At 47.5% G+C, this 11,282-nt stretch overlaps 1 protein-coding gene across 1 annotated transcript; it reads right to left on the bottom strand.

Annotated features, from left to right (window-relative positions):
* Positions 1-4,082: 4,082 nt before the first annotated feature.
* On the bottom strand, positions 4,083-10,624 carry HAX1 (HCLS1 associated protein X-1). The gene is given in 9 exon segments (XM_033136233.1): positions 4,083-4,180; positions 4,896-5,013; positions 6,234-6,263; positions 6,266-6,385; positions 6,712-6,751; positions 9,267-9,426; positions 9,697-9,839; positions 9,841-9,918; positions 10,528-10,624. Coding segments are annotated over 9 exon segments (840 nt in total). The 5' UTR covers positions 10,581-10,624.
* Positions 10,625-11,282: the final 658 nt, after the last annotated feature.

Below are 11,282 nucleotides of genomic sequence, written 5' to 3' on the forward strand. Positions count from 1 at the left end.
CCAATGCTACCGGCACGGTGAGGCTCTGCTGGAGTTTTGCACGTGCCCTTGCAATGACGTAGGGAGAGAGCCACCTGGATCAGGCCAATAGCCGCCCCCCCCCCTGTCCAGCATCCCTGTTCTCACTAGACAGATGCCCCAGTGGGAAACCTATAAGCAGGATTTGAACCCAAGAGCCCTCTCCCCTCCTGCGGTTTCCAGCAACTGGTATTCAGAAGCAGCTGTAACTATAAGCCATGGTGAATTTGTCCAATCCTCTTTGAAAGGCATCTGGGTTAGTGGCCATCACTGCCTCTTGTGGCAGTGAGTCCCACAGTTTAACTATTTTATCTCTTATCGGTATTTGACTTTCTAATGGTTTTATTGTATGGTTTTATGCTTTTATTGCGATAATCCGCTTGGATATACTTTTTATGATATAGCAGTAACATTTTTATTTTATTTTTTTTCATTCTAGCGTTATGAGAAGAGAAGGAGGAAAACGTCTCTCTGCTTTCTCTATGCATGGTGTAATTCTATCGTGTCATCCCTTACCTACCCTTTCTCTAAACTATAAAGTCCCAAACGTTGCAACTTTTCCTCACAGGGACATCCCCTTGATCAGGGGTCAGCAAACGTTTCCAGCCCTGGGCCCGTCCACTGTCCCTCAGACCTTGTGGGGGGCCGGACTATATTTTGGAAAAAAAAAAAAATGAACAAATTCCTATGCCCCACAAATAACCCAGAGATGCACTTTAAATAAAAGCACACATTCTACTCATGTGAAAACACCAGGCAGGCCCCACGGATAACCCAGAGATGCATTTTAAATAAAAGGACACATTCTACTCATGTAAAAACATGGTTCCCAGACCGTCTGTGGGCTGGATTTAGCATAGGGTTGCCAGGTGTCCACTATTTGAGTGGGCAGTCCACTTTTTTCACATTATGTTCACTATTTTTTTTTCACAAAATAGCGGACATTTTTTTTATTCAAAAGCTTTATGATGAAATGGTATTTTAATACGTGTTAAAATGTTTGTAAGAAAATATATAATTTAATTTAATTAACCCCCCCCCCCGGCTGTCCGCTACTTTTTGGAAGCAGACCTAGCAACCCTAGATTTAGAAGGCGATTGGGCCGGATCCGTTACCCGGGCCTTAGTTTGCCTACCCATGATGGTTTCGCTTGCCCTTTCCTGAACCTGTCCTCACTCTACAATATCCTTTTTTGTGGTCCACTGAGGGTGCCACTGAGGGTGTGGTGGTGCATAAACTGTCCTGTGTACCCATTTCCCCTTTATTGTGTACACAACACACAGGCACACAAAGAACACGAAAACATAACCTGGCCCGGCCAGAGAGATGGGTACATCTCAGCCAGAGGCTTGGCAGTTACAAACAAAATGGCGGCACTCTGGTCAAGGGGAATGTTGGTTGACAGATGGTTTCTTCCTGTCTTTTCTTCCTAACTGAGCGCTTGCTTCCATCTCAAGTTTTATATTAAGCAGCGCAGGGAATCGTCTCCAACTAAGATCTGCTTAAGAGTAGATCACGGAATGTGCAGAGATGGCAGGACTGACAGCTCTGATAAGAGAAACAAATCTAAAATATTTCAAGAAAGACAGAAAACTTTTTCTAGTCTATTTTTAAAAATAATTATCCATACACAAAGTCCACAGCGGGATTTGAAGTTTAAGGCGGGAAATAGCAGAATATATCGAGAGGATGAAGCTGGAAATGATGGGATTTTAAGACACAACTGTATGCAATTGTGATTATAAACTTTGCGGATGAGCACAAAGTCATTTGTATTGTAAATAAGGATTATAACTCTTGAGCGATCAAATGTACAGGTGAAAACTCGAAAAATTAGAATATCGGGAAAAGTCCATTATGTAGCAATTGTTTTCATTAGCTACTGGAGTTTAATATATGAGATAGACTCATGACATGCAAAGCGAGATATGTCAAGCCTTTGCTTGTTATAATTGTGATGATTATGGCGTGCAGCTGATGAAAACCCCAAAGTTGAAATTGTTAATTTGGGGTTCTCATCAGCTGTACGCCATAATCATCACAATTATAACAAAGAAAGGCTTGACATATGTATATCATATATTAGTTTCATATTTTAAAGAAAAGAACCTTTCCACGATATTCTAATTTTTCGAGTTTCACCTGTAATTTTGAATATTGAAATAAAAGAAAAAAAGAAATCTCGGGGAGGGGGGAACGGGAGAGTTAGACCCATGGGAATGATTTTGGTATCGCAAACATTTGTAAAGGTTACATTTAAAGAAACGGACACTAGGTGGAATATAAAGGTTTTATTTTTGCAGTCTGCCTCTGGCACTTCTGTAGGATGGTATGCAGTCGTGTGGGCCGAGGAGAAAGATGGCAACTTGAGTCACTAATTAAAGCTAAGTTTGGAAGAACTCCAAGGCAGAAACATTAAAGTGCCCAAGAGGGTGATTAATGAGGGCAAAGGAAGAGGACCTGGCAATCGGCAAAGAGAGACTGGTTTTGCGGGAGGGAACAGGGTTCCGCATTCCGCGCCTTTTATGCTGGGCAAAGAACCGGAAGGGGCCATTCCCGGACTCTGCCGAAGGGATGAGCTGGACGTCTTTTTTGTAGCTGCAACCTGTATATATCTGCACAATAAAGAAACCTTAGTTTAGAAGTTTCTGCGTCGCTGTGTTACTCATGAGCAGCCGCTGAACAGCTTACAGAGCCCTTTTGGCTGAAAGCAAATGCTCTCTAAATATATAAACAATTTGACACTACACATGGAGCACAGGGTGCCTTTTCGGTCTTCAAGAGGAACGACTGAGCGGGGGGCGGGGGGGTGTGTCCTTTTCATTCCCGCTGGAGGGCAACTTTGGACGGGAAATAAGCACACAGGAAAACCTTAAGCATAAATAAAGGCTATTTAATGTTATATTTCCGGGAGATGGAGGCCGAAAGGGAGCGGAAAACACGCAGGAAGGAAGCAATATCTGAAATGGACGCCTCGTCCGCAGAGGACACAAATCTGAAAAGAAAAAAAAAAACACCTAAAACCCAGTGAAACGGAGAACACCCCGATGTTCTTTTCCGCCTTGCTCTTTCTCTCCCCACATCTCCATTTTCATTCTCACAATAATCCTGCAAGGAAGTTTATGCTGGGAGCTTGTGACTGACTCAGTGACCTGTTTAGGGCCAAGTGGGGATTTGAACCCTGGCCTCCCTCCGGGCCTCATATGACACTTCAACCCACAACACCACTCTGCCCTCCTTGCTCCCTTGAGCACCCAAACTTTGGATAAATTATGCAGGGGTAGGCAACCTAAGGCCCGGGGGCCGGATGCGGCCCAATCGCCTTCTCAATCCGGCCTGCGGATGGTCCGGGAATCAGCATGTTTTTTCATGAGTAGAATGTGTACTTTTATTTAAAATGCATCTCTGGGTTATTTGGGGGGCCCGCCTGGTGTTTTTACATGAGTAGAATGTGTGCTTTTATTTAAAATGCATCTCTGGGTTGTTTGTGGGGCATAGGAATTCGTCATAGCTCACGGCGGAAAAAGGTTGCTGACCCCTGAATTACGCCATGGGCTTCCGTAGTCTCTGGGGCAAGATCTGCAATGCTACACCAACAACTCAAGCGTCATGGAATCACTGGCTTCTCGCCTATGTCCTAGGGCCCGTGTCCCAACCAATCAGGGGATCCCATCCCGACCATTGGTGCTGCTGGCTGGGCCTGATGAAGCTGAGGGTCCTGCAGAGCTGCTGGTTCCCCACCCCAGCTGAAAGCCCCCAATAAGCTGACTCAGCCATAGGAAGAGTGGAGGCTGGTCCATTTGGAGAGAACGGGGGCACTGCCTCACCAATCTCAGCCCCCTTTCAGCCACCCCCACCCGCCTGCCTTCTTACTTCATCCATGGTGGGGGCGGGACTGCCTCTCATTGGTTCACAGCTGTGCCTTCTCGTTTGGCTCTAGCGCACCTGTCTGTTGAGCTCCCTGCCTTCCGCCCTACATGGTCCCCATGGGTGCCAGCCCTACCACTGCATAGGAAGACCTCAGCTCTACACCAACTTACCCTCTAAGGAACCACCAGGCAGAACTATCGGCTCTAGAACCATCGGCGGAAAAAGGTGTCCAGGATGGAAGCGGAGTCGCCTAGGTCCTCTCCAGGGCGTGAGCGGAAGGGCGCCAGGTCTCCTGCGGAAGGAACCAACCTCGGTTAGCCAGAAGTGGTGTCAGGATAGGCTGGACACTGAGGAGCGGGGGAGGTAGCAGCTTAGGAACCCCCGAGGTAAGAAGGCTTCAGAGCCAGGGATGGTGGGTGGGAAGGCAATGGGCGGCCAAGGGAGAAGACTGGGAGGAGGAGTGTGTCGGAAGCAGAAGATGCAACAGGAAGAGGCAGTGGCAGAGAGCGGTTCAGACTCAGAGGCTGAAGGGAGGGGTTGCCAGGCTGCTGAAGAAGCCAGGGAGTCTCCCCTCCTGTTTTGGACCAGCTCCTCTTCCCCCCCTGGTCTCCTAGAACCAGAAGAGGCATGAAGAGGGTGGAGCAAAGAGTGACACGATGAAGGAGTCTCAGGTTGCTGGGGGAAGGGCCCATGGGAGAAGCCTTAGAGAGAGGTAGAAGATGGGGACCTCACTGGGACAAGACCTGCTGGGAAGAGTTGCTGTGCTCACTAGCCTGGACTGCTTTGTTTCTTTGAATGAAGAGTTAACTTCACTGGCACATAAGGACTAGAAACTTAAAAACCAGAGAAGCAAAAGTTGAGATTCTTAGGAAGCTCAATTCTGTGCGCTTCTCAGGAACAGCAGAACACACACTATGCCGAATCTCTGTTTCTCGTGACCGCTTACCTGCAAAGGCCAGCATGAGATGAAAGTCCTCTCGAACCAGGCTCCCCCTCCTTGCACTCACCTGAGCCTCCTTGCCGGCCACCGTCAAACCCCGGACGTGGCTCCCCTCCGCTCTGGCGGGTGACAACTGTCTCCTCGTGGCCCTGACTGTCACGCACCGTCCGCCTCTCTTCCACCGTCTGAAGCAAGAGGATGTAAGGGATGGGTGAAATTTGGAGAAGATTCCTGGGTAGAAGTATAGACTCTGCTCATTAAGAAGGGTAATCCAGTAGGATCCAGTGTGAGGATTGGCATGCTGACATTCAGAGGAGACCTTTACATTCCCGGGGACCTCAGGAGTCAATTCCTCCTAAACTGTTTTGAAGATTAATAAATGGTCAAGAAATTACTGAGCCCATTGTGTGGTTTGCCATTTTTTCAGTTTAAGCCAGAGGGTCCTGAGAGATAAGTCAATCAGCAGCACCCCCTGCTGCCAGTTAAAAAGTTAACTTCACAATGCAGCTCACGCTCTCTTCAATTCATCTGAATGCAGAACATATTGCCAAATTATCAGTATAGTATACCTCTACATATTACTATATATAAAAATGTCAGCTGTCATCACGTTGCAGTTCTTATTGGCACCAATAGTGGCCCACAAAGTGACAGAACAGAACAATATTACTATTGATATGTTTACCCTTCAACCACCAACCAAGGCCAATTAATGCAGATAAAATATATCAACGGAATGAAATAAACCTATCCATCACTATGCTTCTCAACCTCTCCTTGGCAGAGAATCTAGTTTTCAGGAGTGAAAATCCAATGGACACAATACCATCTACAGGTGAAACTCGAAAAATTAGAATATTTGGAAAGGTTCATTTCTTTCAGTAATTCAACTTAAAAGGTGAAACTAATATAGAGATAGACTCGTGACATGCAAAGACGAGAGATGTCAAGCCTTTATATTGTTATAATTGTGATGATTATGGCGTACAGCTGATGAGAACCCCAAATTAACAATTTCAACTTTGGGGTTCTCATCAGCTGTGCACCATAATCATCACAATTATAACAAGCAAAGGCTTGACATATCTCACTTTGCATGTCATGAGTCTATCTCATATATTCAACTCCAGTAGCTAATGAAAACAATTGCTTACATAAATGGACTTTTCCACGATATTCTAATTTTTCGAGTTTCACCTGTAAGTACTCCTGAAAGTAGATCTTCAAAGTGAATGGGCCTAATGAGTCATGTCCATGGAGTTTGAATGGGACTATTCTGCATAAAGCTAACCCAGTATACACACCCATATTCTCATTCTCTCTCTCTCTCTCTCTCTCTCTCTCTCTCTCTCACACACACACACACACACACACACCACTGGATTAAAGAAGCTTTGGCACTTACCCCATCTGTGCTAACCACTTTTGTGTATCGAGAACGCTTTTGAAATACGACCGGGGTTGGGCTGGCGGAAGAATAGTCTCGAGCCCTTGGACGTGACCTGCAGTCCAGATCTGTAATAAAAATGTGACTCGAGTATCAGCTGAGCCAGTGTTCTACACTCACACAGCCCTCTCCATTCTTCCTGCAAGACATCCAAGTTTCCACAACAACCCCTCAACTCACAAATACCCCCCTAAGAAAACAAATTCACATGTAAAAACACTTTTGCTTAGAGTGTGAATCATTTTTAACTGAGAGAGAGAGGCTTCTATGCTTTCCTCTGCAACAATAAGGACTAGGCACTTGAATGCACAAGAGTTGTCCTGGCAAAACAGATAAGGCTAAGTCCAGCATCTGGCTCCCCATACAGGCCAGACAGACACCTCTGGGAAGATCGACAAGCAACAGCCCCCTGCTGCCATACCTAGGGTCGCCATACATCATGAAATTTCCCGGATACTGCATTTGGCAGCAGTGTCCTGGTGGAAAACGGAGAGATGTCTGGGGAAATCCAGATACAGCGGTACCTTGGTTTGCAACCGTTTGGATTACAACCACGTCAAACCCTGAAGTGTGTGTCTCTCATCTTTTTTTGATTACAACCCATTTTGGGGGGATTACAACTTTTTTTTTTTTAAGGCCCCACTGGCGAAACCGCGCCTTGGGTTACAACCTGTTTTGGTTTACAACCGGACCTCTGGAACGGATTATGGTTGTAAACCAACGGTATCTCTGTATATGGCAACTCACATTGCCAGTGCCGTTTGGCGATTTCCCCAAAAATAGCTGCAAAATGGCAGTTTTGTTTGCGATTTTGCCCTAAAAAGCTCAACCTTGGGCAAAACTAATAATAATAAAAAAAGCTCAATAATTTTGCCCCCCCCAAAATGCTCAACAACTTTCAGGTCCGAATGTTCACTGTTTGAAATATGGCACCCTAGCTATCCCCCTCCCCTCCCCAGAACATGTACTCAAGAGATATACTGCTCCTGAACAATGGAGGGTTTATCTTCCCAAAACGAAGGGTAGATTCTTGCATCACCCAGCAAATTACATACACACATAACGGCATATATACAGACCCCCCCAGACATTTCCAGAACACTCATGAATAATCTGGGTGGTCCTCAAAAGACCCAAACATGTGCTGTTCGGGTGTTTTGCCCAAAACCAACCACTGTTCCCTCCCCGCCATTTGCCCTCTGACCTCTGTCTTCCTTTGGGGTATCTTTCAGTTCTGGGAGAGGTGGATCAGTCTCTCGCAGCTGTAAAAAACAACAACAGAGAATGCAGTCAGTAAGGCCTGTGAAAGAGTGTGTGAGCGATGGGAGAAGGAAAACACAAACCCAGAAGGAGAAGGCGGAGTGATATGGCAGAGTGATTGAAAGACTGGCTATCAATCAGCGCTAACCCATGACAGGGCCTTTCAGTGATGGCTCCCCAGTTGCAGAATGTCCTCTCCATCATTATTAACTTTCAGGAGGAATTGTAAAAACACTTCTCTTGCAAAGAAGAGTGTTCCTAGTAACCCTGAGATCATTGCGAGGAGTATTGTTTTAAAACTGGTAATTGCTTTTAGAATGTTATTGGTTTAGAGTGTTTTTGCTATAGCTATATATAAAGGCAAAGCAAAGGTAAAGGACCCCAGGAGGGTTAAGTCCAGTCAAAAAACGACTATGGGGTTGTGGCACTCATCTTGCTTTCAGGCCAAGGGAGCTGGGGTTTGTCTCCACACACAGCTTTCTGGGTCATGTGGCTAACATGACTAAACCACTTCTGGCGCAACAGGACACCATGACGAAGCCAGAGCGCATGGAAACGCCATTTACCTTCCGCGCGCAGCAGTACCTATTTATCTACTTGCACTGGCGTGCTTTTGAACTGCTAGTTTGGACAGAGCAACGGGAGTTCACCCCATGCGGGCATTCGAAACCGCTGACCTTCCGATTGGCAAGCCCAAGAGGCCAGTGGTTTTAGACTGCAGCACCGCCCATGTCCAGAGTAGGAGGCACAGCTATATATATAGCGTATCTGTTTTCCTGCCTTGGGCTCCTTGGAGAGTAAGGGGCAGGATCTAAATTCAATCCATCCATGTAATACTCCCTGCATGAAGACAAGTAGCCTATCAGGGGGAAATTGTACAACAGCCCTATCTGTGACATGCTCATTTCCTATGGGAAGGTCTTATTTGTTGTTTTTGTAAAGCATGTGTTTCTGTGAGATTGTGCAGAAATATCCCCGTGCCGCTCAAATTGAAGGGGGCAGAAGCTGTAGCAAAATGGTTGAGGCATCTGCTTCTTGCATGCAGAAGGTCCCAGGTTCAATTTGTGGCATCTCCAGGCAGGGCTGGGAGAGACACCGTTTCCTAAAAATCTCGGCAGCCCTGCCAGTCAGTGTTGGCAGAACTGAGCTAGACGGACCAGTATCTGATTCAGAATGAGGCAGCTTCGTGTGTTCCTACCGGTCATAGTGACGTAGTGCCACCCCAAATTCCACCACCTCAGTCTTCCAACTCATTCTGCATTATGGGCAGAACAGGTCAAACCAGGTAATTCCTTTGCAATGATCCCTGACTTTGGGGATTTGTTTAAAGAGTAGACTGTCCCCATTTGCCTGGCCACCGCCCCTGCCCAATCCCAAACATCAGGCCTCCTCTCCCAGAATTGCAACCATTCCACTTGGCTACCCTCAGTGGGAGAGAAGAGAAGCAGGGATCAATCCCTCAGCTTTTCTTCGGCAGGCTGCTCCTACCTGTTTAAGGAACTGGTACCCGAGTTTGCTTCCCCCCCTCTTCCCTCCCTGTCCCTTTTCCCTCGTGTGCTGTGTCTTTTTCTTAGGGTGCAAGCCTGCGGGCAGGGACTCCGGATTTAAATTATACATAAGCCAATCTGGGGAGCCTTTCCTGTAGCAGAATGGGGGTACCAAACACTCTAAACCAATAGGCAAGACGAGGCATCGTATCAGGGTATGGTCCTGGGTCAGAACACCACACACCCCTTGGAATGGCTGCCAGGGCCCTCTTCTCCAGAGCTGTGGGGGCCTGAGCCGTCCTCTAGGGCTCTGCTGCTAGACCTCTGGCTATCCGGACGTTTCAGCATGAAATCCCTCAGCGTCTGCCTCTTCTCAGGTGTTTGTGCCGGTGGCTCTGGGAAATCTGTGGCAGAGAAACAACAGTTGTTCCATTTTATTTATTCCGGGGTTAAGGCTGCAGCTCAGGGGCGCAGCATCTGCGGAGGAACCCCTGTCTGAAAATCTGGAGAGTTGCTCGCCTTTATTCAGGACCATGAGGACTAGAATCTTGCAGTCTTTTTAAGGGAAGAGAAGAAGGTCCCAGGTTCAATTCCCACTTGCCCGTTTCCCTCCAAACCGGGCCATCCCTAGCAGGACACAAACCTAGTTGAAAACTGCCCAAGATCCTGCCTACCAAAGGGCCCAGAAGGCAAACTCCTCGTTCCCATCTCTTGGAAGAGGTTGTTGAAATCCTGGAACAGCTCGTCAAACCCGAAGGTGTCGTGGAAACGCATCCCGCCTGGGCTGAATGTGAACCCGAACCCAAAGTCCCCCGGGGTGCCTCGCCCCAAAGCCATCTTCATCGTCCTCATCGTCGTCGTCCCGTGTGATTCCCCCAAAGAAGGGGTCGCGGGGCCTGTAGCAACAACGGGGAGAAGGGGAGAGATGTTTCTTTGGGGGGGTTGCTTTAAATGTTAATGTGCTTGCTCAGCCTTAGCAGGGCTTATTTACTGTTAGGCGGTACTCGATTTCTGTTTAAATAAACAAAAATCAAAATAGCATGTTAACACATGATGCAACCACAGCTCGTAACTACATAAAATGGCTAAAAACGATTACATGGATGGACCCAGGTTTAAATCTCCACTTGGGGATAAATTGTGGGGCGGGACTTGAGCAAGTCCATCTCCCACAGTGCAGCCTACCTCGCAGGGTTGTTGTAAGGGGGGGTCGGAGAGCCTCCAGCTGCAGGGCAGGATACCCACACGTGGTTAAAGCGTCACCAAATAGGCGGTATTACTTGGAATGAGGCCTTAGTTAATAATGCGATCGCTTTGCCAGTTGCAAGGGCAGGCAGAAACTCGGCCGGTGTAGCCCCAAGGTGTTGGAAGGGAAGCTGCCCCGGTGGGATTTCCGCCTGCCAGGCTTTGAAAAGCTCAGAGGAGGAGAGGGGGGGGGCAACCGATTGCGCATAAAATAAGAAGCAAAGGAAGACCCTGATCTCCCAGGGCTTCCAGAATCTCACCTCCGCTCCCCGGGAAAACCGAAGAAACCCCGAAATACGTCGTAGAGGCTCATCCCGCGGCCAGCCGTAAAGCAAAACCGGCACGCCTCCCTTCGCGCTTTCCGCCACTCTGCTGTGCAACGCCCCCTTTCCTCCTCCTCCCCCGTCCACCCTTATATGGCGGCCGTAAAGCGAGCCAGGCTTCACGACGCTACCTCTAAACTACTCCCTAGAGATAGAAGTGACGTTCTCCTCTCCGGCTGCTCATAGACTTATTCGTGTCTAGACTGATGCAATGCGCATGTTTCCGAGTTCAATCCCAACGTCCCCCAAGAGCCCTTGTAAGTTATAAATCAATGGAGAAAAGAGCGATCGTTGACTGGTGCTGCGAGAGAGGGCACCAAGTATTATTATTACATTGTACGTGGTTACTTGGGTTCCATGATCACTGCAGATGGTGACAGCAGCCACGAAATTAAAAGACGCCTGCTTCTTGGGAGAAAAGCAATGACAAACCTAGACAGCATCTTAAAAAGCAAAGACATCACCTTGCCGACAAAGGTCCGTATAGTTAAAGCTATGGTTTTCCCAGTAGTAATGTATGGAAGTGAGAGCTGGACCATAAAGAAGGCTGATCACCGAAGAATTGATGCTTTTGAATTATGGTGCTGGAGGAGACTCTTGAGAGTCCCATGGACTGCAAGAAGATCAAACCTATCCATTCTTAAAGAAATCAGCCCTGAGTGCTCACTGGAAGGACAGATCCTGAAGCTGAG

Source organism: Lacerta agilis, chromosome 17 (genome assembly GCF_009819535.1).
Source record: "Lacerta agilis isolate rLacAgi1 chromosome 17, rLacAgi1.pri, whole genome shotgun sequence".
Taxonomy (NCBI): domain Eukaryota; kingdom Metazoa; phylum Chordata; class Lepidosauria; order Squamata; family Lacertidae; genus Lacerta; species Lacerta agilis.